Consider the following 27482-nt stretch of genomic DNA (forward strand, 5'->3'; position numbering starts at 1 on the left):
ATGCCTTGGTTTACCTTGAGAAACCAAAAAAAAAAGCATCAATAAAATGGATATATGAGATTTATAAAATTATCTGTTTACATTAACTAATTTTCTCTGTGTGTAGCGCATATAAACGATTGTGCTTAGCATTTTTCTTATTCTCTATATACATATTTTACTTTGAAAATGAAAATTTTACTCAACACACACATCATATTTCCAAAATAGATATTAAAAGTTTTCATTTTGTTCTTAAAACTAAGAAACTTTTTAAATAAAAATAAAAAAAGGTATCAAAACAAGGCTATAGTTATTAAGATGTGTTAAGAACTTTGTTGTTTTCCGCAAATAAAAGCACCATACATTTTAGTTGGAGAAAGAGTTTTCAGATTTCTTATCTTGTTTGTCCACCATACAACTCCCAGCATATTTTGTATTGGCATTGCTTTTTCACAACCTCTATCTAATTTCCCATTTCGTTCCCGCTAATGGCATCATCTCCCACCCTCACTATCTTTCTTTCAAGTTAGAAAGAAACCTGCAACATAAAAGGCAACAAACAGAATGGCAGCTGCAAACTGCTTCAAGCATGGAACAATTCTACCAGTCTCGGCCAATCTCCAGCATAAGCAGCCACCGCCAAGAAACAGCTGCACCATAAACAATGAGCTCAAGGGAAACAGAAACATGATGCTTATGATGGGTTTGAGTGGAAGACATGGTAAAGTATCCAAGCGTGTTGGGATGATAAGGTGCAGTGGGAGAAGTATAGAGGACTTCATAGGAGGAGACTTGGTGAGATTTGATCTCGGCCGTTGGCTTTCGGACGTGGAGGAGCACAAGGCCCTGGCTATCTACTCTCCCCATGAGGGAGGCTACGAGGGCCGCTATCTTAACCGCCTGAGATACCAGGGTTACTATTTCCTGGACCTTAGTGCCCGAGGCCTCGGTGATCCTGAGACCACCCTCACCAAGGTCCATCCCGTTTGCCCGGTGAGTTGAGATATATCTGACATGTTATCGTATTGTCCATCTACACCCAAAATTGTAGAGGAAATTTTCCATTTTGTTGTGTTCTTCTTACTCAAATGTATTGTTGGAAAGTAGCCTCATCTAGGGAAGCAGCCCATATCAAGATGGTACTTTCCACCAGAGGTTGATTACAGGCTTGCTGCCCTGCCTCCAAAGGCCAAAGGCCTTGTGGTCTGGATTATTGAAGCCAAGGTGCTGAAGTAAACTATACACTTAAATTTATTTATTCTTTGAGACCCGTACGATCAAAGAGGAAGCAAAATAGGAATTTAAATCAAACCAATGTTGCCCCATGTACTTTTGTGCACAGGTTCTTTCAAAGGCAGAGCTGCAGTTTCTTGCTCTGCTTCCCACACTCCGGCCCAAGGTCAGGGTCATTGCCGAATGCGGAAACTGGTATTTTCAAATGTCTTTTTCTTTTCCTGGATTTTTAGGTAGCCAGGAAACTTTCAATCCTGTTTCTTCATGCCTACATTTGTATAGCAGAGATCATACTTGCAATAATGTCGGAAAACCAATGTATTTTCAGGAGGAAATTTGTATGGAAGCCACTCAAAGAAATTTCGGGATTAACTGCTAATGAGGGATGAGAACAGTAGCAAAGACACAGCAGATGAGTTCAAGTTACTCTCATCCTGAATTTGAAGACATTTGAGCTTTATTTCACTGTGGAAGCAAATCCATGGAGCAAGAAATACTCTACAGTTTTCGCTATCACCATTGTTTTCCTGATCACATGTCGAAGTACATAATAATTTCATCTAAAAATTGTAATCTATCCACTTTCATGCTACTGACAATTTTGACCATGTAATCAAATCAATTGCATGACATACGACCAATATGTCCAGAACCAAACAAGCATCTGTGTTGCATTTCACTATGGCATGTAAATATGGTAAAGTTTGCTTGATAAATTATATTCAAAAAATTATACAACATCCCTCGTACCAATGCTAAAGATACCCTTTCTTGCTGGAGTTAACCTACATCACAGTACACTGTACATAGATATGAAAAGCTCAACTTCAATCTCCTCTAAGCTATAGTCTCTCATTTTTCCTAAAAGAGGAAATACAGAGGGATGCGGAACTGTACAAGTCAGAATCTAAACTTTCCTCTTCCCACGTCTTCCCATGTCTAAATCTACTAGCCTTGATGATGAAGGAGCAGGTAACTGGGCAGACAGACCAACTGATTCTGGTATGTCAAGATTGGCACTCATGGATGGGCCCATGGTTGCACGATTGATGTCGACCTCATGAAATTGCTGGACTTCAACCTTTACTTTGTCAATCTGCAAGTTACACGTACAAGAAAAATAATCAGTGAGTGCCTCATATCAAAACACTTATCATTGTTTAGGTATGTCAAGCAATTTATTTTATTTTATTATATTTTATCACAATGCTAAAACAAAGAGATGTGTTGCCCTCACTAGTTCAATATGGTGAATGGATGAATGTGCATCTACAAGTCTCTTTTGCAGATCATCCTCCCTTCTCTTCTGAAACTCAAGATTCTCCAATTCATGTCCCCTTTCGCCTAACTCTTTATACAAAGCTACCAGAAACATAGCACATATCAGCAGAATAAATCCAATGGAATGAAGATTCCAGTTAAAATCTACTCAATCGAGTCAGTTAAATGATGAAATCCAACATACTTTACTAACATGCAGAGGGATGACCTAAAATGATACTTGAAATGTAAATTTTAAAAAAAAAATTTGGTGATTCCAACAACAAAATTTGTTCCTAAACTCAGGTAAACATAAATGCAGAATGCGATCATGGGACTGCCATGTTTTATAATATGTACAAGTATCAAGAAGTGAAAAGTTTAAATATTAGAAAACATCCTATAAGTTATAACAGTGCTTGTCCAAAAGAAGCATAGATTTTATCAGTCCCAGTTAGTGCATGTCTCAACCGACAGTGTGGTAGGGCTCTCTGTTCCACTTACAGAGAAACCAGATTGCCAGTTCTAGATACTGAGCAGAACCCAAAAGGAATATATACATACCTGTCATAACAGAGAGCACCCATATCTGTGCTGGGATATCAGAAAGCTTCTTTGCCAATGTTAAGGATGATCTCAAGATCTCTCTGGCCTGTCCGGGGTCATGAAGAGCTAGTGCCAAACTCCCAAGGATTGTCAAATACTGGGAAACAAGCTGAAGGTTCCCCAAATAAGTATGCGTCAATTGCAAACCTTTGGCGAGTCGATTTCTACACCAAACCGAGATATTAGGAAAGAGAGAGAGAGAGAGAGAGAGAGAGAGAGAGAGAGAGAGAGAGAGAGAGAATTCATAATGGAAAATATGCTGGTACTATATCAACTGACATGATCAGGTATAAGTTTATTTACAGGTTCTTCCCAGCATACCTCCAAGACTGAAACAAAATTAATGAAGAAGCAGAGCCTGGATACCTCAGTATCAATCTTATTAGTTTGTGCTCTTGTCATTGTGCAGATGGATGAATATGTAGGGCAAACAAATGTGAAAGTACAATAAGGCAACCAAAATTAATCACTTAACAATTTAAAGGATTTTCAAAGGTCATGTTATAAGGAGAGTTAGTGCACTTTTCATCCATGGCATTTCAAAGAGTAAATTAATTTTCTATGTACAGAGCTTGAGAAAAATTTGATACGTCACTCGCAAATATTATCCATTATTAAAAAGGAAAGAAAATTGAAATGGACTCGTTCTAAATGACTAAGAAAACACAATAGATAAATTTATCTCCATACTGCAGTACAATGCCAAAATTTCTTTGACTTTGAAACAACAATCATAAATATATACTACCAACGCAGCAGATGATAAGGGACTTGAGCATCTACCTTGCTTCCTGTAGATCTTGTTGCTTCATCAATAAAAGACCATAGGCAAAAAGGGCAGTGGTTTTCTCTCTAACTCCAACAAATGAGTCCATCATTCTGTAAACTGGTCCAATCAAGTCAAGTGCCTGCATCCAAACTTCTATTCAGTGATGGGAAATAATCCAATGGAAAAACAAATAAAAGTACGTGTGCAATCAAATACTAAATTACAATCACATATAAACTCAACAGAATTGTAATTACAGGAAACCTTTACCTGTGTAGATGATTCAGAATCCCCAATGCAGATGTAGGAGACAGCTGCATAAATTTGGTAAATAGCTTGCATGGATTTGCTCTCTGTGAGCTGCTTATTAAAAAAAAGTAACACTTAGTTTAGATGCCATGGGAAATTATATCCATATGCCTTCATTTTTATTTTACCCTTTGCTAAACAGAATAAAATCTCATATACAAGGTGGTGTACACAAATTAATTAGCTCATTGCTCCCTCATCATGAACCTTCAATTTTTTTTGGCTCATATAGCATCTCTTCTAAATGGATAATGCAATTCAAGAAAAGTTTACCTTTGCAGCTTCAACATAATGGAAAGCTGCCTCATTATAACAGCCAACAGAATGAGCATACTGCCCCCTGAGCATTTCGATGATGCTCTCACATGTCTGTAAAATTGTTGGGAAGCGCATAAACCAATTTTTCATCTGTACCAATGCCTGCAACACACAAGTATATTGATTTGAGTATACTCATTACATGTAGTCAACTTGAGTTAAAAATAAACTTAAGTATACCTACCATAGGGCATATAAGACTGCCATCTTTAACAGATCTGATATATATATATATATATATATATATATATCATTATACAAGAACCTAGAAATGCACCATACTGAGACATGCCACCTACCTCTTGTGCTTCTACAAATTCAGATCGTGTCAACTCCATTGCCACTTTGTTTTCAAGGAACTGCATAAGTAGCATTAAATACACACCAGCCATCCAGATTGCGGAGTGCTGCAAATTCACTTCTGCTTGAAAAAAATTTAAGAAAGGTTGCATTAATAATGGTATGGCCAACAATAAAGCCAGTGAAACCATGTTATTATAGGCATCTCAAAAATTGAACTCACCTCTCACACCATCAGTTATTCCAAGCTTCACAAGCTCCTCTGAAAAGAAACAAAGAGATTAAAAACCATAACAATCCAGGATTGATCCAAAGCATGACATGACACAACTTAATCATCCCCCACTCTGGCCAATAAGGAAAAATTCAGAATGAAAATCAACCTTGGATGGTAAGCATTCCAGATTGAATTCGCTTCGCACACTCCTTAAAATTTCCTTTTGGACGACCTGACGCAACCATCATCAGATCAACAAGAGCATAGACAGCACTTTTTGGTAGCCATTCCCCATCAATAGGAGGTGGTGCTAGCTCAAGCTTATCTCCGTACGTTCGTTTCATATTTCCAAAATAAGCTGGTTCCAGAGATCCCTTCGCAGTTGAACTCCATGTAGAAAGACTAGACAGCTGGTGTTGAAGCCGAGCTTGTTTTTCAGACAAGGCTGACACCTCCCTGTGATGCAGATCAGACCGGGAGAGACTCTGATTTATGGCATCAAGTTCCTTTGCCAGCTGCTGTACATGCTGCATTTGCTGCAAATCAGCCTTCATAGCAGCATCCAATCTTTCCACATGAGGTGTAGCATTCTTGTAGTCACAGATCCGGAGTCGATAAAATATGTGCAGCAGTTCATTATAGAAGAGTAAACCAAGGCATTGTTGTCTCTATATGGGAGAAAGCAAGAACAGGGTAAAAGTAAAACCAAAAAAAGAAAAATTTAGTATCGCTGAAAACTAAAACTTAGAAGAATCGATGTTGAAAACTAATGAAGAAGCATACATACTTTCTGTGGGTCTAATGACTCCCAGACCTCATCGCATTTGGTAACAGCTAGCTGAACAGTATTCTCATCATCCCATTGCATTAAATGCACATGTAGCATACAAGTTGCAAAGAACATCTAAAACAAAACGAGTAAATTAAGCTACGAAATGAGCCTACAAGTTATGTTATCTTGCCAAATCCAGGTAAGTTAACTACCTGTAACTCAGGATAACAGATTTCAGTTGCGCAAGCAAAACCGGCCTCCAAGGCGGAGATGGAACTCCGGTAATCTCCTTCAATGATCAGAGCATTGGCAAGCTGAGAATTGAAGTTGCAAGACCATAACTTGACTGTAATTCTTCAACAAAAACAACGAAAATCACAACGGCAACATGAGATTTGAAGCTGAAAAAACTCGAACGACAGCAACAACAAGAAGAAATGAACATTAAGCATAAATTGCAGGCAAATTGTAGAAAAATACAGCTACTACATACTCGTGGCCAGCAGAAGCAGAGAGCTCGAGGGCTTTGTGGAGGACCTGCTTCTGAGGAGGGATGGCGCCGACGAGGTGGTAGCACTGGCTGAGGAGACTGTAGGCTCTGCACTTCAAGTCGAAGCAGGAAGGGATGGATTTGAGGAGCAGCTGAGCGCGCTCCAGGTGAGACTTGGCGTGGTTGACGTTGTGCGAGTGCTTGAGAAGCAGAGTGGCGATGCGAAGACGAGTCTTGACTTCGACGATGGGGAAAAACGACACGTCGCTCTGGCATATGGCTTCCAAGCACTTCACCGCCTTCCCGATCTCGCCTCTCTGCTCCTGGTAGTCCGCCAGCCCCCACAGCCCTTCCGCCACCGCTTCCATATATATATATATATATATATATATCTCTCTCTCTCTCTCTCTCTCTCTCTTAATTTAGTATTAATTAATTAATTAATTTCATCGATGAACCTTCGGAATTGGCTGAAAATGGAAACTGGGTTGGGAATTTGGGAGGGAGAAGAGCAGAGGGTACGGAGACGACAACACAATATAGAATGTCCGGCGTTCAATTTTTCAAACGACATGCCGGTCCAATGTCGTCCTCAGTTCTCACGTTTTTGCTGTCTGATTGAATCGTCTCGAGGGAAAATGCGACAGGTCGTTTAAATTTTACAAGTCCGTTAAAATTTTGGTTTTGGGGTAAAAAAAGGGAAAATTTGCATAAATATCACATAAACTTTTAGGCATGTGCGAGATTACCCCTAAAATTTTAATTTAAACTATGTAAAGTGTTGAGATTTACCACCTACGTCTAATTCCGTTAAACATTTCCATTAAATCAAGTCACATGCCACACATGTGATGTAAAAATTTCTGCCTAAATGACTAAAATACCCTTCTCACTCTAATTTTTAAAAGAAGAGGTTGGTGTTGTAATTTGAAAGTAGAGAGGCCACATCATTATTAAAAAGGATGCTCTATCTCACCAAAAAATACCTATGTATGTATATACAGGGATGGACCCCATAGTGGGGTCATTGGGGTCAAATGACCCTATGAACTCCATGGAATTAAGCTTGGAGGTCCACTTGAGTTGACTATGCGACCCCATGAAACGCCCTCCAACTACATGATTGTTGCCCTCAAGGAAGGGAGTTGCGCAAGGAAGAAAAAGAAGCGCAATGTGGTTATTTTAAAAAAAAAATTATTTAACCACCCTGTGCAAAGCGATGTCATTTTCACCAAGAGAATTTTTTTAAAATGACTTGGCCAAAACGACGCTGTTTTGGTCCAGATCTTGAAAAAAAAAAAAATACAATCAATAGCCACTCTAAAATCCCTCCCACCCGTTCCCAGCCATTCCAAAACCCCAATTCTTTTCTCTTAGACCTTCAAGCTTTTGTTAGTTTCTTTGAGTTGTTTTATGTTTCCAAGTGTAGCCTGTTTCACCAAGCTGGCATGTGCCTTGGTGTTGGCTATCTCGCCTTTTATTCCGCTTGCTTGTATTAGAGTTTTCTTCCCCCTCCGTTTTGGAATGAAGATATTTTCGACCAAAAAAAAAAAACTCTAAATCCCCAATCTCCCCCCCCAAACCTTTAACCCCTATCTTCTCCAATGTTATTTTCATCTTAAATTTTTTTTGGAATTTTTACACTATAACCATATGAGGTAAGATTCCTGGATCCATCATTATGTGTATACTCGAATTACTAAGGGTTGCAAACTCATGCACATGTCCAATTTCTTATGTTGTAAACTGACCGAAAAAAACTAAAGAAGTATGAATTCAATATTATTGTTATTTTATCTGTTTATGAGTATTCAAACTTGAAACACATTCACACATTTGGAAAAACAAAAACCACCCAACAAATCAAGAACTAATTGCTGATATCATTCACTTTCAATAAACCATACAAGGAGTGAAAATGATGAAATATTAAAGATGCATTATTAGAACAAGTAACTTTATATGCTATAGGCTTAAACAAGTTAACAAACTTGTAAACTACAGACAGCCAGGAAGCTAACCCTTACTCTGTTTTGTTACAAGAAAGTTTATAGTTAAAAAAGATCCAATCTAATAAAACAGCTCACAGCTTCCTCACTAGGAGATCAACTCCATTCTCTGGCTCCACAACCAATCTAAGAGCAGGTCCATATTTGTAATTGGGAGAAAGTGAGAAGGAGAAGTTGGAGACTATGAGGGCTAGGAGAACCTTGAGCTCAACCATGGCCAAGTTCTGTCCAAGACACACTCTTGGCCCAACCCCAAATGGCATGTACAAGTGGGGAAGCTTGCAAGCACCTTTGACCCCATTTGCAAACCTATCTGGGTTGAACTTGTAGGCATCTGGACCCCATATTTCTGGATCAGTGTGCAGTGTCACCAACGTCGTCCAAATATTCACACCCCTTAGGAACATTTATGTCCCCAAATTTCATGTCCTTGTAAGCCTCCCTTGTCACAATAGCAACTGGTGAATATAGCAGCATTGATTCTTGAATCACCATTGTTAGCTACACACAGTCAACACTAGTTAAGTTTTTGTGGTAATTAACTGATATTAATACGTATGAAAGTACTTCTAAACATGAAAAATGCTATATCATCACATAATCTTCCACATATTTGTTGTGAATTGGCTCGCCATTGGGTGTCCTGATTGAAGAGCATCCTACCCATCAGCCAATGAATATGCAAGGCACTCCCCACAAGTCACGGCAGTCTGTAGCCATTCAAGTGTGATTGCTTCATTATCTCAATCAATCCCTATAATCTTGGAACTGCCTATTTTATGTTTTACCGTTTGTATAATTTACTCTGTTTATACTCATGTACAAAGTCAACTGTATAGCATATAAAAGAAATCCAATACAACCAGAATACTCATCGTGGGGTGTTCTTTCTATTCTACTTCTTATTCTTCTCTAAACCCTAGTTATTTCTCTACATGGTATCAGAGCCTCGCAGAGGCTAGCAACCCCTTTTCGATCCTAATGACAAACTCTCTCTCTCCTATAAACTCTTCTTCTGTCTCTCAGACTACTTTTCAAAATACCATGACCACCACACCATCTTCTATTCCAACTTCTTTCAATATCGCTCACTTGTTTACAACACCAATGGATCGTAATAATTTTCTCTGTTGGAAATCTCAGTTTGAAGATGTACTAGAATTACATGATCTGGAAGATGTGATTAAGACAGAAACCCATCCTCAGAAGAAACTTCCCGATGGTTCTCTCAATCCAGCCTATTCAAAAGACAAACTAGTCTTAAGTTGGATCAAGGCCACGGCTTCATCTTCTATTAAGACCCTTCTGATTCCATGTTCTACAGCATATGAGGCATGGACGCTGCTTGAGAAACGACTGTCACCCCTGTCCAAAACTTATATTCGTACCCTGCGAGATCAGATATGCACCCTCAAAAAGGATCCAGAAAAGTCAGTTGCTGATTATTTGATCCACGCCAAGTCTCTCTTTGATTCTGTCACTGCGGCTGGCACCTTAATTTCTGATGGCGAACTTATTGATTATATACTCGATGGCCTAGGCCATGAATACAAAGAATTTACTACCTCCCTTCATCTTCGACCCTCTCTAACCTTTGATGAATTTTATGATTTGTTAATACAGGAAGAACAGTTGCTGAAGAGGATGTCTTCCCTCTCCTTATCACAAAGTGTAGCACTCACCTCTGATCGCAGTACCAATGATCAGGCCACTCAGAACCGAGCCCAAGGCACCACTCACCACACCCATTCTCAAACCCGGTCTCAAAACTTTGGAAGAGGACGAGGTCGAGGTCGCGGTTGGCATAATGGAAGAAATTCAGGTCGTTCTCCTAACTGGAATTCCAACTACCATAATGGCGGGACCTTCACTCGCGACAACGGCTGGCAAAATAGTCGTGATCACCGTCGTCCTCAATTTCTAACAGATACTAGATCATCAATGCCTTCACATGATGGACGTCCACCACTGCTCCCAACACCACCATATCAACCTCCTTTTCAGTTTCAAGAAACCTGTCAGATGTGCAACCGGCAAGGCCACACTTCACGTGTATGTCCTGATCGTGGTAATTACGCCTACATGGCAGAGTCCAACACCTCCAATATCCCTTCACCATCTGTTCCTACTAACACAAGTTGGTGTGTTGACTCCGGGGCAACCCATCATATGGTGTCCAGTCCTTCTCAACTCCCCTTTGTGAAGCCATATACAGGTAATGATTCCATTATTGTAGGTAATGGCACTCGTCTCTCAATAAGTCATATTGGTCAAACTAATATTGGTCCTTTGAAACTTACTAATGTTCTATGTGTTCCCGCTATCCGAAAGAATCTATTGTCTATACACCGTTTTTCTAAGGATAATAATTGCTATTTTGAGATGCATGCTAATGGTTTTCATGTAAAGGACAATATGACGGGGAGGACATTACTCACTGGCAGTAGCTCTGGCGACTTGTACCATATTCAAGCAGATCCTACAATCTCAGGGAAGCTAGTCTTTTATGGTGAAAGGACTACCCAAGATATTTGGCATACAAGACTTGGCCATCCGTCTCATGATGTTTTTCGTATTTTACTTAATAAATTTCACTTGCCTGTTAGTGGTAAGGTTGATTCTCATAAGGCTTGTCATATTTGCCCTTTGGGAAAATCATGTAGACTTCCCTTTTCCAATCGTACTTTTTATGCTCATGAACCCCTTGCAGTACTTCATCTAGATTTATGGGGACCAGCCCCAGTCTCCTCAAATTTTGGTTATCGTTATTATTTATCTATTGTTGATGAATACACTCGATTTGTGTGGTTTTATCCTTTAGCAAAGAAATCCGATGTGCTTACAACGTTTGTCTTCTTTAAAAGATTGGTGGAAAAACAACACAACCATTCTATTAAAACCATACAAATTGATGGTGGTGGGGAATTCACTAATCGTTTATTCCTTAATTTTCTTCATGAACACGGCATCACACATCACATTTCATGCCCTTACACACCAGAACAAAATGGAATTGTTGAGCGTAAGCATAGACATATTGTTGAAATGGGACTTTGCCTGTTGTCCCAATCACACTTACCTTCGAGTTTTTGGCTCGAAGCTTTTTCCACTGCTGTCTTTCTTATCAACAGGTTACCAACTACACAACTTGGTCAAGTTTCACCCTATGAGAAGTTGTTCCAACGCCCACCTGACTACCGGTTTCTCAAGTCTTTTGGTTGTACATGTTTTCCACACTTAGTGCCATACAACAAGCATAAACTTTCCTCCAAGTCTATTAAGTGTATTTTTCTCGGGTATGACAATCACTACAAGGGGTACAAGTGCTTTGAACCAATCTCTAGGCGAGTGTATATTTCAAGGAATGTTACTTTTGATGAATCTGATTTTTCTTACACTAATATTCTATCCAAGTCCTCTCATGATTCCAGGTCAATACCTCTTGCACCCACGTTATTGGAGCCTCCTCATGTTCCTTTATCTCCAGCTCCCCCAACTACTCCACCTCCTTCTAACCTTGCTACGGACAACCAGCTCTCACCACCAGCAACACCTCTTCCGCTCTCTACTCTGTCTTCATCTCCATCCGACCATCCTCTTCATCAATCTGCAAGCACTTCCCCTCCTTCAATAGAAATCGAGTCATCTCCGACAACTCCAGCCACTACACCACCACCACGTGGGTTCCGCAGCCTTCATAATCTTGTCTACAACTCCACACGCCATCCTCTTCCCCATGCCTTAACTGCAACTCTTACGGATCCTCTCTCAATTGAGCCTACAAGTTATACTCAAGCCTCTAAATTCCCTCACTGGCAGGCAGCGATGCACGAAGAATATACAGCCCTTATGAAGAACCAAACTTGGTCCCTCGTTCCTCCTACACCAACCATGAACGTCGTGGGCTGTAAATGGGTTTTCAAAGTCAAGCGAAAAGCCGATGGCACTATTGAAAGACACAAGGCACGCTTAGTTGCCAAGGGCTTTAATCAAATGGAGGGCCTTGACTATGATGAAACATTTAGTCCTGTTGTCAAGCCAGCTACTATTCGCACTATCTTAACTATTGCTCTTTCCAGGAATTGGCCCTTGCAACAACTTGATGTTCGTAATGCCTTTCTGAATGGCATCTTACAGGAGGAGGTTTATATGAAGCAGCCCCCAGGTTTTGCTGACCCTCTTCGCTCCAAATATGTCTGCAAACTCCACAAGGCACTCTATGGCCTTAAACAGGCCCCCCGTGCATGGTTTCATCGACTTCATTCTTTTTTAATTCATCAAGGATTCTTCCATAGTCAATCTGATGCTTCACTTTTTATTCGTCATACAACCTCTCATACTCTTTATGTCCTTGTGTATGTTGATGACTTAATTGTAACAGGTAGTACTCTTCCTGCAGTTAACAAATTCATTGATGATTTATGTTCAACCTTTGATAGTCGCAGGCTGGGCGAGCTCAATTTTTTTCTTGGCATGGAAGTTTGTCGCACCAATGGCTCTCTATCAATCTCTCAAGCTCGCTATGCATCTGACCTTCTCACCAAATTTAATATGGCAGCATGTAAACCAAGTCCCACACCACTGCTCTCCTCCACCAGACTCTCTGCAAATGATGGTGATCCGATCTCTGACCCCACACTGTATCGTAGCATGGTTGGGGGCCTCCAGTACCTCACTCTATCTCGTCCCGATATCGTTTTTGCCGTGAATCAAGTGTGCCAATTCATGCATCATCCATGTTCCACTCACCTCCAAGCTGTTAAAAGGATCTATCGCTACATTAAGGGCACTCTTGAGCATGGCCTTCTCTTTCGTGCTTCTGCTGACCTCACTTTGCGAGCCTTCTCCGACTCTGATTGGGCCGGCTCCATTGATGACCGCCGCTCTACTACAGGGGCATGTGTTTTCCTTGGTCCTAATCTCCTCACTTGGACCGCTAAGAAACAATCTACCGTATCCCGCTCAAGCTCTGAAGCCGAGTATCGCGCACTTGCTACCACTGCAGCTGAGCTTCGTTGGTTTGGCTACTTGTTTCGTGAGTTGGGTATTCCTCTACGTTCGCCTCCATGTATCTTCGTCGACAACATATCTGCTCTCCACATGGCAGCGAATCCTGTCTTCCATGCTCGTACCCGCCATATTGAAATCGACTATCATTTTGTTCGCGAGTTAATTTCCCAAGGTGTTCTTCAGACGCACTATGTTCCCTCTGCTTCTCAACTTGCCGATCTCTTCACCAAAAGCTTGTCTCGCGAACGGTTTACTCAACTTGCTACCAAGCTCAACCTCCACTTTGTTCCCTTTCGCTTGAGGGAGCGTGAAGAGCATCCTACCCATCAGCCAATGAATATGCAAGGCACTCCCCACAAGTCACGGCAGTCTGTAGCCATTCAAGTGTGATTGCTTCATTATCTCAATCAATCCCTATAATCTTGGAACTGCCTATTTTATGTTTTACCGTTTGTATAATTTACTCTGTTTATACTCATGTACAAAGTCAACTGTATAGCATATAAAAGAAATCCAATACAACCAGAATACTCATCGTGGGGTGTTCTTTCTATTCTACTTCTTATTCTTCTCTAAACCCTAGTTATTTCTCTACACTGATGAATTTTGGGGGAAAAAACAGGAAGGAAAACGAGAAAAAAGTGTCTTGACAGCACTGTCAAAAGACACTGTTAATAGCTCTGAACATGTACTTGAGCAACTTTTGACTGTGTTGTCAAAACACTTCTTCATCCAGACACTCAATGACAAGAGAATTCAGAACAATATGGACAATAGATAGTCAAGTAGTTACTCTTCAAACCTACATCTTAAATTTTTCATTGCTGTAAAAATCTGTACCTGTTTCATCTTGTGAACCATTTCGGCATCAGGAATGCGGCCTTCGCAAATTTGAAGGGCCTCTGCTCTGACACGTTCTTGCCATTCTTGATTTGAAGCCAACAGCATGAGGCACCAAGTGGCTGAAGTTGCTGTGGTTTCGTTGCCGGCCAAGTAAATGTTCTTGCAATTATCAACAATGAAACGGTCTCTTGCTTCTGGGCTGAGGTCACTGTTTTGAGCACCCTCAAGAATCATTTGCAAGAGGTCTTTCTCATATCCTGCTGCCTGCCTTTCCTGCACTACTTGCAGGATCAAAGTGCTAACCTCCTTTTCTAATGCCCAAGCTTCCCTATTGCTCTTTGTGGGAAGGTGTTTGCAACAATATAACCATAGAAATTAACTGGGATTCTGCGGAATTACATGTGCTCATTTATATACTTGTACAGGTGGAAAAGGAGAAAAAACTTTGTTATTCTCGTTGTGTTTGTTATTCTCGTTGTCTACCTTCTCTCTCTCTCTCTCTCTCTCTCTCTCCCTCTCTCAACAACACGATGAGAGATACAGAGGGAGAAAGTGTATACGATGGTTTCATGTAAGTTTTCCTGGCGGACAAGATCTGATCCGCCGCAATGAACATGATTCTGATACAAATAGTTTCAGGATAGTAATTTTAATACTCCCAATTTAACTTTTGGAGCTCCCATTAGAGTGTGTCAATGTCGCTATCCTAGTTTTATCCAATTTTAGTTGCTTGGACATGAATTTACGTAAGAAAACCTTGAGCTCCAATTGTGAGTATATGGTACCTCAGTCCAGGAACTCCAGTCAAATAGGCGTTGACATAGCCTCCTGGAGATATCTAAGTTTCTGAAATATCTCTTCCCCTTTGGAATAGTTGCTTCCAAAACAAGCTCTTGAGATAACATCACCAGAGAAACGTCTCATGTAGCTGTCAATTTTTATGTCAGCAACTCCTCCCTCTGCCTCAATTCTACCGTTCCACGAATTTATCAGAGTACTTGTAGAATCTGTAATTAAGTTGATCATTCCCTGCAGGATTTACCACAGTTGCAATCAAAACAAAGGCAACAACTTTTGGTGCTATTTGCTATGAAATATAAATCAGATTTCTTTGGACAGGACAGGACCTACATTCTTTATTAAAGAATGGATTGCCCATATGGTAAGATATCAATATCATTACTGGTAACATGTCAGTATCAAAACGTACCAATATGTTATTAATACACTATCAACAATATGATACAACAAATTCCTCCTTTTAACAATAACGGACGTCCTCCACGAAGAATATTTGATATATGAATACCTTAACTTTTTCCATGTATAGTTCAGGAGCAATGACTTGGTGCTGATGGGCCCATGAGGCACCATTTGAGGTTAAAATACCTTGACCAAGCAAAGGGCCGAGCTCTTCATGTTGAGAAGTAGGCTTCCCCAAGTCCAAGGACGTGCATGTTGCGATGTCCCGCACTGCGTCTGGTTGGTTCACATATAATATTTGTGTGTTGCCAAGTGCAAACACAAATACGTCACCTGCAGATAATTCCCACTACATTTTAGTAGAAACAAATTGAAGTCACAGAAAAGGAAAAAAGTAATTCAATCTTTTGCAGGCCAAGGGCTTTGCCCAATTGTATTTCCTCCCCAAGTGACATTTTTTAATATCCATAACAATGCGGAATATTTCACAGAAAACATTAACACCTATATATGATGATATAAAGGATGAGGATGATAAATGTAATAATATACCGTATTGCTTCCTCCACTTATCAAAAAATGGCAAGACAACAGCAGCATAGTTGTGGATGGTTGGGGGTTCACTGGTGGGAGCCTTGGCAATGTTGCTGGAGCCTCGAGCCTTCCTTATCTCTAAAATATTTCCCAGAAGAAGAGTAGGCGGGGGTCCGCTGATGCCTTGCTTGGTTAGCAGTGATCGGAGCCTCTTTGGCTTCACCACAAGGCCATTGTACAGACGTACAAACAACCCTATAAACCCAAGCAACGCAAGAGACATCAACACTTGGAGGATCTCCATTGATTCTCAGTGCTTCAAAGTTAGACTAGTTCAATCCCTCTAGTGCTTATTTTTCTTGTTCCTGGTCTTCAACCTGAACAAGAAATATCAAGGAGAGTTAATTTATATAGTGAGCAGGTCGTGGAAGCCAGTCCTAGGACTTAGGCAGGGACGGACCTTTAGTTTGGCAAACCTGGGCTATAGCCCAGGTGGCTTCTCTTTTCCAGCCAAAAAATTAAAATCCTAGCTCACCCAATTTAAATAACCAAACCTCATCTAGTTATCCTCACACAGCATGTAGGGTGGGGAGGAAAACTCACACACAGAACAGCAAAAGAAAAAAAAAGAGAAAATAACTCACACACAGCACGTAGAAAAAAGAAAAAAAGAAAAAAAAGAAGGAGCACCCCCTTACCCTTGCATGTAGAGAAAAAAAAAACGCTCTTGTTGCTGCTGCACTCACCTTCAAGACTTAATTCAAGTGAACCAAGTTCCTATATTCGTCATGTAAGCTTTTCTCAATTTCTTGATGCTTTAATTTTAGGATTTTTTTGGAGTTTATGAAGTATCAATTAGGATTTGCAATTGAAACTTATGAATTATCAATTAAGATTTGTAATTGGGGCATCAGTTTCAGTTTATGAGTTATGAATTATCAAATAGGATTTGTAAGATTTTATTGTTCTTCCTGTATGTTTTTTTTTGTTATCAATGAAATCATATGGTATTGTTGAGTTTTCTATTTACTTAGTACCTAAATTTAGCCCACCTCATTTTAAAATTCTGGATATGTCCCTGCTTAGGAAGCCATGTGCATAATCTTTTATACAAAAAAGAAAAAATAGAAAAGAAAAAAATGCATCCTTCATACTAACCAAAATCAATCTTTTTTTTTTTTTAATGTTCTAAAAGAGTAGTATTCAATATCCTCTAACCATTCTTTTCTAGTAATTAAAATTAATTGAACATGAAAAGCAACAAGAGGTAAGGCTAAGCGAGTGTTGGTATAGATATATATATGCCTTTGAACGTAGGAGGAAGCTTCCTCTTGCTGCACATTCAACCTTCAGCCACCCTACATAGACGGCAAAGGCTACACCCCACTTAATTTCAACCACCTTTTCTAGAACCAAAGAGTAGGAAGCCTTTAAAACAAGTCAACAAACAACCATAAGTGCTATCCCAGCTCTCCCAGCAGATTGCCAACCTCCCTAGAACTCATAAATGACTTAGGTGGTCCTTGCAATTTGGTAGAGAACATAGCACATGAAAAAGAGTCTTTAAAATGCGTGGAAAATGAAAATTGCACGACTGAAGCGACCGGTCGCTGGGAAGGTGCAACCGATCACTTTGAAGCAGGTTCACTGGTGTGCATTTAGGCTTGAAAACGAGGGCGACCGGTCGCTTTCTGGTGTTTTTCAAGTCTTCCACTCTACTTCGAAACAACTGGTCGAGCCTACCCGGCAACAGGTTGCGTGTCCTCCAAAACATGCATCTCTTTTAAGTGAGCCAATTTTTCCAACACCATGTGCATAATCTTAATTTTATACAAAAAAGATAAAATAGAAAGAAAAAAATGTTTGGACAACGTTTTTTCTTGTTCATTATTTTTGGGGTTTTGTACCCCCAGTAATAAATGATAAATAAATTCTAGAAATTCATTGGACACTGAATATATGATGTTGAAAATTAGTACCAGGATCATCTCCAGGTCAACTGCAAGTCTAAAAGAATAACCACAGTTGATAATTTTGCAAGCAATTTCCAGAGAAGAAACTCACATGGACTTCCATGGTAGCTCGGATTCCTACACTTTCCCACGTTTCATTTCATGTACCCCATTGTTTTCTCTCTCCTTCAAACTTCAAAGTCACTTCTCCATGTTCGTCTCTTTCTTTTGACTCTTCTCCAAGCCTGGCAACAACGCTTCTCCATTTTTGCAAAGATTTGTTTGCCATTTTTGTTTATATCTAAAGCTTTTATGAACTAAAAGTTTCAGAAAACAACGGCAGACAAGAGGAGACTCAGTTGAATTTGGAGGGGTTGAAGAAGAAGCTAGCGTAGCGTTAAAGTTTATGTCCGTCTTAAGATTGGTTACATACTTTTAATCTCAGCCGTTGAATTGCATCTAAGATACTGCCAACACATTTAATGAATGGAATCCAACGGTCAATATTAGAAGTATGTAACCAATACTTTTAACATAAAATACTTATTGGATGAGAGATTCTCGAATAAGTATTTTATGTTAAGGATTGGTTACACACTTCTAATCTTGACCATTTGATTACATTCATTAAATTTGTTGGTAGTCTCTTAGATGCAATTTAATAATCGAGATTAGAAGTAACCCCCTTATTGGAGAATCTCCCTACTTTTGACTGCCTTTTGACCAGGGCCGGCCCTGGGTGATTGAAAGCCCAGGGCAAAACTCTAAGAGTGTGCCCTTTATTCATAAATTATTATTTTTTTAATCAAATAATTAATTGAGTGCTGCTATTTCCATCATCTTGTCATATTTTCCCACCCACCATATCTTTAAAATTTTAAAGACAAGTTTATCTTTTTGTAAAATAACTTATAAGGATTTATGTAACTCATCTTAAGTGTAAATCCAGCGTGGATGTTAACAATTTTAAAAAATTATTTAAGAATATTAAAAAAATATTAAAAACTTCATCACTTCCTTCCCAGGCCGCACCAAACAAGCCACCACCCAAACACCACCAGCCACCTAGCAATCACCATCTATCACAAGCCCAACAACACCCACCCGCCCAGCTAGCTCTCAAGACACCTAATCCCCATCAAACCAAATTAACCATAACCCATTCTAAATAATTACCGACCCAATTTGACAAAACTCATTAACTAGTGTATTGCAATTTGCAAGTATGAGAATCGATTGAAATGGCCTTCCTCACCATTTGAGACAAAAACCAAAAGCCTAATAAGCAAATAATTGTTTAGAGAAACCCAGGGAGGAGATGCGTGCTTTGGGTGAGAGAGAGAGAGAGAGAGAGAGAGAGAGAGAGAGAGAGAGAGAGAGAGAGAATTCTTATGCCTACCACCATTGGTGGACCCTGAATTTTTTTAGCGGAGGTGCAATATTGACTAAGTATGAAAAATGGTTTTTCGGAATAATCATTTTCTCAAGATAATTTTTGGCGGCTTTTATTCCTTACACATCAAATAAGAAAACTTGATTTTATGGGATTTTAGTATGAAGTATATATTGACTTAATGAGCCATCATTTTTAGCATAAATCGTATTTTGCACTAAAACCGATTTTTCATATTTTTATTTGGTGGGAATTTGATTTTCTAGTATTTTTATTTGAATCCAAATGGGGGGTACTTCCTTATTTACATTGTAAACTTAAGTAAATGGAGTAATATAAAAATAAATAAAAGGAAAAGGACAAAGACATTTACTTCAATGTTAAAAATGGAAATAAGGTAATCTGTACACCAGTTGAACAAATGGGCAATATAATTTAGCCATACCCATTACTTTTAGTTATTTTATTTTTTTATGAGCACTTATAATTTTATTTTGCATATACATATAAATTTTTTTGTCTGATCATATACATATATATATAAGCAAATATAAATTTTTTTTTTGTGCCCTTCTCAATCGTGGGCCCGGGCAGTGGCCCTGGTTGCCCTGGCCAAGGGCCGGCCCTGCTTTTGACTGCCCTTGCTCTCTAGCTTTGTATTTAATATTTATTTATTTTTACGATTTTGTTCTTTTGTATAATTAGAAGATGAAAATGATGGAAGAGGAGGTTGCGCCTGTACTTGGAAACAAGAGAGACCAAATCGTCATTGAAAAGAGAAACAAAGCCCAACCAATCAGACACACCCTATGGAAAAGGCCATCCTGCTTTCTATAATCATTGGGCTGAAAACTTGGCCCACTCTATATTATTTATTAAGTTTTTTTAAATAATAAAAATTTGTAGTATGTGAGAAATACGGATAAAATAGACTAATAAAACATGCATTATTGCAAATTGTTCAGAAAAAAAAAAGTGTAATATTTTGTTTAAAGTAGGCGAATAATACGTTTACTTTCACAAGAGCTTGTATTTTTCCGTATAATTGAGAAGTGTACGGAAAATAAAAATATTTTTACAAATTACCTAAGTACAACTATCAGAGCAGAGCCACACACAGGCTAGAGGTGGCTGTGGCCCCCCCAATTCTCATGAACTCCATTGAAGTTTTTATACAAAACTTGAAATCTGTATGTATTTTCATATCTTTTTCAGCTATTGGCTCCCCTAATATTTAGACTCTATCTTCGTCACTGAAGACTATAATACACAAAGAACTAAAAATGAAGATGTCTGATATGTGTGAAAAATTAAAGAAGAATTTACTTTTTATATATATATTTTTTTCATGAGTATTTGAACTTGAAACTTATTCAGACATTTGGAAAAACAAAAACTACCAAAGCAATCAAGAACTAATCGGTGGTATCATTCACTTTCGATAAACCATACAAGGAGTGAAAATGATGAAATATTAAAGATGCATTATTAGAACAAGCAACTTTATATACTATAGGCTTAAATAAGTGAACATACTTGTAAACTACAGACAGCCAGGAAGCTAACCCTTACTCTGTTTTGTTACAAGAAAGTTTATAGTTGAAAAAGATCCAATCTAATAAAACAGCTCACAGCTTCGTCACTAGGAGATCAACTCCATGCTCTGGCTCCACAACCAATCTAAGAGCCGGTCCATATTTGTACTTGGGAGAAAGCGAGAAGGAGAAGTTGGAGACTATGAGGGCTAGGAGAACCTTGAGCTCAACCATGGCCAAGTTCTGCCCAAGACACACTCTTGGTCCAACCCCAAATGGCATGTACAAGTGGGGAAGCTTGCAAGCACCTGTGATCCCATTTGCAAACCTATCTGGGTTGAATTCGTAGGCATCTGGGCCCCATATTTCTGGATCAGTGTGCAGTGTCACTACTGTGGTCCAAACATTGAAACCCTTTGGAACATTTATGTCCCCAAATTTCATGTCCTTGAAAGCCTCCCTTGACACCACAGTAACTGGTGGATATAGCCGCAGTGATTCTTGAATCACCATTGTTAGCTGCACACATTCAACAATAGTCAAGTTTTTATGTTCATTAACTGATATTTTCTACCATTGTTAGACTGTTCGGCAAACTAAATATATCATGTTGTTAGATTGTAAGTTGCTCTATATTCGTAGTTTGATATATTTGACAAAAGAATATTACTAGTCCAGATTTATGACATTTGGACTCGGAGTTTTTAACATAAATCACATAATCTTCCACATATTTGTTGTGAATTGGCTCATCATTGGATGTTGTGATGAAGTTCGAGAGTGAAAACATGAAGGAAGATGAGAAGTGTTTTAATGGTGTCTTTTGACGGACACTTCTTGTTTTCTGTCATGTTTTCCCTCCCGACACCTAATGACGATGCCAATTCACAACAATATATAGAAGGATAGTTACTCTTATATCTTAAATTCTTCAATGGTGTAAAAATGTATACCTGTTTCATCTTGCGAACCATTTCGTTATCAGGAATTTGGCCTTGGCAAATTTGAAGGACCTCTGCCCTGACACGTTCTTGCCATTTTTGATTTGAAGCCAACAACATGAGGCACCAAGTGGCTGAAACCGCTGTGGTTTCATAGCCGGCCAAGTAAATGTTCTTGCAATTATCAACAATGAAGCGGTCTGTTGCTTCTGGGCTGAGATCAGTGTTTCGAGCACCCTCAAGAATCATTTGCAAGAGGTCTTTCTCATATCCTGCTGCTTGTCTTTCCTTCACTACTTGCAGGATCAAAGTGCTAGCCTCCTTTTCTAATGCCCAAGCTTCCCTGTTGCTCTTCGTGGGAAGGTGTCTGCAACAATATATTATAGCAATTAACTATAAGATTGTAGGGAGCTATATGTAACACATTTATTGACCATATATTTCACTTTCAAGTGGAAAATGAGAAAGAAAAAAATTAGTTGTTTGCATTGCCTACACTTTCTCTATTAGAGTGCCAAAGTCTCTACCCTAATTTTCTCCAATTTTAGCTGTTTGGTCGTGAATTTATGTAAGAAAACCTTAAGCCCCAATTGTGAGTATAAAGTACCTCATTCCAGGAACTCCAGTCAAAAAGATTTTCTTGGACATAGCCTCCTGGAGATTTCTTAGTTTCTGAAATATCTCTTCCCCTTTGGAGTAGTTGCTTCCAAAACAAGCTCTTGAGATTACATCACCAGAGAAACTTCTTATGTAGCTGTCAATTTTTATGTCGGCAACTCCTCCCTCTGCCTCAATCCTACTGTTCCATGAATTTATCAGAGTAGTTGTTGACTCTGTAATTAAGTTGATCATTCCCTGCAAGATTTACCATAGTTGCAATCACAACAATTCTTGGCACCATTTGCTATAAATTATATAGTAATATACAGATAAAATCTTCTCTAAACATGACATCCGTTGTTTATTCAAGAACGGATTGTCGATATGATATCAAGATGTGAATATCATTATCCATAATATGTCAATATTAAAACATACTATCCACAATATCGATACAAAATACATACCTTAACTTTCTCCATGTATAGTTCAGGAGCAATGACTTTGCGTTGGTGGGCCCATGAGGCGCCATTTGAGGTCAAAATACCTTGACCAAGCAAAGGGCCGCGCTCTTTATATTGATAAGTAGGTTTTCCCAAGTCTAAAGACGTGCATGTTGTAATCTCCCTCACTGCGTCTGGTTGGTTCGCATATAATATCTGTGTGTTGCCAAGTGCAAACACAAACACTTCACCTGCAAGTAACTTATTTATTTAGTAGAAGTAAATTACAAGACTCACTGAAAATAATAGCAATTCATCAATTTCATTAATGAAAGTGCAATACAAGAACATAATCCCACAAAGAGCTCTTGCAAATATTAAAAAGATACAAATAATAAACACAACTATTGCAAGACAATGATATAAATAGACAACATATACGTAGTATTAAAATGAACATTAATAACAATATATGTGATGAGGAACCAAATGTATAAATATTGGTATGTGCATATACCATATTGCTTCCTCCACTTCTCAAAAAATGGAAAGAGCAGAGCAGCACAATTATGCGTGGTGGGAGCTTCACCCTCCTTGAAAACATTGCTGGAGCCTCGAGAATTCTTTATCTCCATAATGTTTCCCAGAAGAATAGTAGCCGGGGGTCCGCTAATGCCTTGCTTGGTTAGCAGGGACCTCAGCTTCTTCGGCTTCGACACAAGCCCATTGTACAAGCGCACCAACAATCCTATAAACCCTAGCAGAACAAGGGACATCAACATTTTCGCATCAACTTGAAGAAGCTCCATTAGAAAGGAAGAAAGGAAGAAGGGAAAAAAAAACCCTCTGAAAGTGAGAGAGTTCAGCTTTTGTTGTTGATGATTTTCAAATTTTGCAGACTCTTCATGGATATTTATATACGAGTTTTACTATTCACAGTAGCTGAAAGGCGACTGTGATCAAAGTTGCCCTCTAGAGCTATCCACGTGTTCCTTTGAGAAGTAAAAGTTTGACTACTGCAAATTCTCCTCTTGCAGATGGCATTGAACGTTATCTTCTTTATTATTTTTTTGAGTGTTCTCTCTCATACTCATTGAAGAAACGTGCATTCATTTCATCTTTTTCCTTCCGACCTCCTTTTTCTTTTTCTATCAACCACGTCAGAACAAAAGAAAAGTCAAAAAATAAAAGTGCCGCACTCATTCAATTTCGCCGCCTTCTCCAAATTATTTTCGTATTTCTCACTGTCGGCTTTCATTTTCTCCTGTATTCACCAAAATCCAAGAGTCCATATGAAAATGTACAATAAAGATCAGATGGTAATAAATAAATAAAAATATATTATTCCACTGTTTGAGTACCTTAGTAAGTTATAATTTTCATTTTCAATGAATTCCCGAGAACTAGAGAGAGCTTAAGAATCATATGTTGTTGAGTCTTTATTTAGTTACTTACACGTTTATATATGTATAGTTATATTATAATTTGATATTTATTTCCTAATTATTTCTTATTTAGTTAGAATTTTGTTGAATACTACTGTACATGCATGCACAAAGAATAGTCCTCTCTTTCATTTTCTTCTGACATAAGCCGGGTGTTATCTTCAGTCTTTATCCTTGGATTTTTTCTTCTAGTGTCGCCTCTCAATTTCTTAACATTATATGCGTTTCTGTTTTGGCACTAGTTGGACTTTAATCAGTAAACAAATCTTTTCAAGGGGAAATTGTGCCAAGTGACTTTTCTACATGTCCTCTAAACTACGTCAGCCAGTCCATCAAAACCTGTGCATAGTTGTTTTGATTTGCTGGCCGCATATGCCACTCGCTCAAGAAAGCAACCAACCACAGCCAGCCATACTTCAGTTTTAAATCCTAGTGTTAACCTTAGTTAACTTTTTTGTGAATATTTTTTTTATATAAAAAATTTAAAATGGCCTACAACACACATACCAAAACAACAATGCTATGCGTAACAACTTATTTACCAACACATGTGGCATATGGCATGACAACCCATGTCATCTGCTATCTTATATTTTTTAATTATATGGACTGTTCCAAAAACAAAAACAAAATCATCCAGCCAAAAAAAATTCAACTTAAACCATGACTTCCCCCAAAAAAAAAAAACCCTAGAAATTCAGTCGTTACTGCACCCTCACTCATAGTGATCGGCAACCGATGTGGGGAAATAGAAAGTAGACCAACTTCGTGTTTCTTGTATGTAAAAAATGTCATTGTCTTGGAAAATTGGAGTTGTGTAAATCTGATGGCATATATGTGGGAAGTACAACTTAGCAATACTAATTACTGTTCGGCATAGTTTCTAGCTAATTAATTTTTTTATACAAACGATATTGAGGGACGGGAGTCAAACTTAGAAATTCGGGTGTAAGGATAACTTTTCTTAACCGCTTGAGCTACAAACAACTTACATAGTTTCTAGCTTTATATTTTAGTACAATGGTCAAGATTGGCAAACCCCGTGCTACAATAAACCACCCTGCAACATCCTTTTCTTCTACCAATACTAATTACTGTTCGGCATAGTTTCTAGCTAATTAATTTTTTTATACAAACGATATTGAGGGACGGGAGTCAAACTTAGAAATTCGGGTGTAAGGATAACTTTTCTTAACCGCTTGAGCTACAAACAACTTACATAGTTTCTAGCTTTATATTTTAGTACAATGGTCAAGATTGGCAAACCCCGTGCTACAATAAACCACCCTGCAACATCCTTTTCTTCTACCAATACTAATTACTGTTCGGCATAGTTTCTAGCTAATTAATTTTTTTATACAAACGATATTGAGAGACGGGAGTCAAACTTAGAAATTCGGGTGTAAGGATAACTTTTCTTAACCGCTTGAGCTACAAACAACTTACATAGTTTCTAGCTTTATATTTAAGTACAATGGTCAAGATTGGCAAACCCCGTGCTACAATAAACCACCCTGCAACATCCTTTTCTTCTACCAATCGTACTCTCACCGTTATTCATACAATACTCAAAGGTGCGACTAAATTTCAGATGACCAACAATTGGACTTGTCGCGCTTGTTGCAAATTTGCTGGACAAATTCTGGTAAGGGACATATCTTATGTCCTTTTCACATGTCTTTAAGCTTCATTATTAACTAATATTTTGCATAAAAAATCTGCGGCTGTTGAAATTTAAACAACACTAGGTTGTCAGATGGGGATAGGAAGCCAAGGGATTCACACAAAATAGCCATGTGATCAGTGGCGGATCTAGGAATTTTGTTTGCAGGGGTCAACGTCTAAAAGGTTAAAAAATTCTATACAAAATAGAACAAAAAAATAAAATAAAACAATAATATTATAATTCTTAATTAATAGAAAAAACCACATTACAATTGTCAACGACGGGTTTTCATATTCTGAAAACATTGCATTATAGAGTCATTATCAATACAAATAAACACATCTTTCTCAATATAAACAAGTAAAGAAGGCAACAACGAAACACCACTGCCATTTGTTCTTTTATTGACACATCACGCGATTCATCAACCAATAAAGAAAAGAAGGCACCATCCATATCCTTAATGATTTTCTTAATAGTTTCAGTGGCACAAGCATTCACCAAATCTTTTTGAATTGTTGGAGCTATTAGCTTGAGATTCCCTGGAGCATTTTCTAACACAACCGCCTTAACTTTCTCATCATGATCAGCAAGAAATTGTAAGAGCTCCAAATAATTCCCCCTGTTGTTTGAAGTGTCACTCTCATCATCGCCACGAAAAGGAAGACCTTGCTTCAACAAAAATCTCACACAATCAAGAGAAGCTGTCAAGCAAATACGATAATCAATACGAGCTTGGTCTGATTGCTTGCCCAAAACTGTTTGGATGTGTTGCTTCTGATTCATAAGATCTATACAATATTGTCTAGATTGATTATGAACACTTCCAACACCTCCAATATGATTCCTAATTCTTTCTTTCTTCTTCCAATTTCTGAAACCCATCTCTGTGAAGGCATCGCTACACCCTTGACCAATTTTGAAATTGGATTTGAAGAGATAACAATAAAAGCAAAATGCAGCATCTTTACTTATACTGTACTCCAACCAGCCAAACTCATCAAACCACTTGACATTAAAACGTCGATCATACCCTGAAAGATCAATTTGTGGAAATATGTGATTCTTAGGTTGACAAGGACCCTTTTGTAGATATGCTCTTCGAACTTCGTCTCGAATGTTAGGATCATAATCTAACATTTGAGGTCGAAGTCCAGGATCTGCAGGAAGATTATTCATAAGATCTTGCAACTCACTTTCTTTTGAACTACCCACATCTCTTGAAATACCCACATCTCTTGAGTTCGAACTACCCACATTATCCGAACTAGAAGTAGTTGATGAGAACTTTCTCTTAAAGTATCGTTCCATAACTTTATATGCAAAAAATATAGAAACTAATTAATAATCTAAATTGCCAAGATTTTTTCTAACTAACCAAAATAATAAAAAACTTCTAACAAATACAATCAACAACAACAAAAATGTACAATAATCTTTATTAATCAATTAAAGCATAATAAAAGATTACAAAATAGGATAACATAATTTCAATTTGAGGGATAAAATCCATCATATTAAAACATACAAACTAATTAAATCATACAAACTAACATATAATTAATTAAAAACTCTAATTCATTCAAACTAATCAACATATACATATTAATCAATCTTATCAAAGCATAAAAAGATTATGAAATAGGATAACA

At 38.3% G+C, this 27482-nt stretch overlaps 4 protein-coding genes and 1 pseudogene across 5 annotated transcripts; 1 reads left to right on the plus strand and 4 right to left on the minus strand.

Moving 5' to 3' along the window:
* Nucleotides 1–361: 361 nt before the first annotated feature.
* On the plus strand, nt 362–1875 carry NDHN (NADH dehydrogenase-like complex N). Its single transcript, XM_021951187.2, has 4 exons — nt 362–975; nt 1090–1206; nt 1325–1410; nt 1544–1875. The coding sequence occupies exons 1-4, from the start codon at nt 547–549 to the stop codon at nt 1602–1604; spliced, it is 693 nt and encodes a 230-aa protein (XP_021806879.1). The 5' UTR covers nt 362–546; the 3' UTR covers nt 1605–1875.
* Nucleotides 1876–1908: 33 nt separating this feature from the next.
* On the minus strand, nt 1909–6778 carry LOC110750818 (Tetratricopeptide repeat (TPR)-like superfamily protein). Its single transcript, XM_021951186.2, has 12 exons — nt 6260–6778; nt 5979–6120; nt 5782–5898; nt 5161–5662; nt 5001–5039; nt 4777–4898; nt 4433–4579; nt 4121–4210; nt 3865–3989; nt 3040–3245; nt 2453–2577; nt 1909–2311 (listed from the first exon to the last, which is right to left on the minus strand). The coding sequence occupies exons 1-12, from the start codon at nt 6622–6624 to the stop codon at nt 2123–2125; spliced, it is 2169 nt and encodes a 722-aa protein (XP_021806878.2). The 5' UTR covers nt 6625–6778; the 3' UTR covers nt 1909–2122.
* Nucleotides 6779–8115: 1337 nt separating this feature from the next.
* LOC110750796 (cytochrome P450 714C2-like) lies at nt 8116–16220 on the minus strand (annotated as a pseudogene). Its single transcript, XR_015836716.1, has 5 exons — nt 15874–16220; nt 15428–15654; nt 14902–15147; nt 14116–14468; nt 8116–8766 (listed from the first exon to the last, which is right to left on the minus strand). The product of XR_015836716.1 is annotated as a cytochrome P450 714C2-like (transcript).
* A 4390-nt stretch (nt 16221–20610) lies between these two features.
* Nucleotides 20611–23607, minus strand: LOC110750834 (cytochrome P450 714C2-like). The gene is made up of 5 exons (XM_021951206.2): nt 23237–23607; nt 22744–22970; nt 22284–22531; nt 21689–22043; nt 20611–21254 (listed from the first exon to the last, which is right to left on the minus strand). Exons 1-5 carry the CDS (start codon nt 23526–23528, stop codon nt 20829–20831), a joined length of 1548 nt encoding a protein of 515 aa, XP_021806898.1. The 5' UTR covers nt 23529–23607; the 3' UTR covers nt 20611–20828.
* A 2497-nt stretch (nt 23608–26104) lies between these two features.
* Nucleotides 26105–27141, minus strand: LOC110750808 (uncharacterized). The gene is made up of 2 exons (XM_021951175.2): nt 26215–27141; nt 26105–26125 (listed from the first exon to the last, which is right to left on the minus strand). The coding sequence occupies exons 1-2, from the start codon at nt 27139–27141 to the stop codon at nt 26105–26107; spliced, it is 948 nt and encodes a 315-aa protein (XP_021806867.2).
* Nucleotides 27142–27482: the final 341 nt, after the last annotated feature.

The sequence above is a fragment of the Prunus avium genome, chromosome 6 (assembly GCF_965620075.1).
Source record: "Prunus avium chromosome 6, drPruAviu1.hap1.1, whole genome shotgun sequence".
In the NCBI taxonomy this organism is placed as follows: Eukaryota; Viridiplantae; Streptophyta; class Magnoliopsida; order Rosales; family Rosaceae; genus Prunus; species Prunus avium.

Coding starts and splice junctions, on each gene's coding strand:
- NDHN (XM_021951187.2), top strand. CDS start 547: ATGGCAGCTGCAAACTGCTTCAAGCATGGAACAATTCTACCAGTCTCG. Junction 976..1,089: donor AGGTCCATCCCGTTTGCCCG/GTGAGTTGAGAT, acceptor GTTGGAAAGTAG/CCTCATCTAGGGAAGCAGCC. Junction 1,411..1,543: donor ATTGCCGAATGCGGAAACTG/GTATTTTCAAAT, acceptor ATGTATTTTCAG/GAGGAAATTTGTATGGAAGC.
- LOC110750818 (XM_021951186.2), bottom strand. CDS start 6,624: ATGGAAGCGGTGGCGGAAGGGCTGTGGGGGCTGGCGGACTACCAGGAG. Junction 5,899..5,978: donor TCTGTTATCCTGAGTTACAG/GTAGTTAACTTA, acceptor GTTTTGTTTTAG/ATGTTCTTTGCAACTTGTAT. Junction 4,580..4,776: donor AATTTGTAGAAGCACAAGAG/GTAGGTGGCATG, acceptor TGTGTGTTGCAG/GCATTGGTACAGATGAAAAA.
- LOC110750834 (XM_021951206.2), bottom strand. CDS start 23,528: ATGGAGCTTCTTCAAGTTGATGCGAAAATGTTGATGTCCCTTGTTCTG. Junction 22,971..23,236: donor GAAGTGGAGGAAGCAATATG/GTATATGCACAT, acceptor AGTTACTTGCAG/GTGAAGTGTTTGTGTTTGCA. Junction 22,044..22,283: donor ACTGGAGTTCCTGGAATGAG/GTACTTTATACT, acceptor ATATTGTTGCAG/ACACCTTCCCACGAAGAGCA.
- LOC110750808 (XM_021951175.2), bottom strand. CDS start 27,141: ATGGAACGATACTTTAAGAGAAAGTTCTCATCAACTACTTCTAGTTCG. Junction 26,126..26,214: donor TAAAAGAACAAATGGCAGTG/GTGTTTCGTTGT, acceptor CAATGTTTTCAG/AATATGAAAACCCGTCGTTG.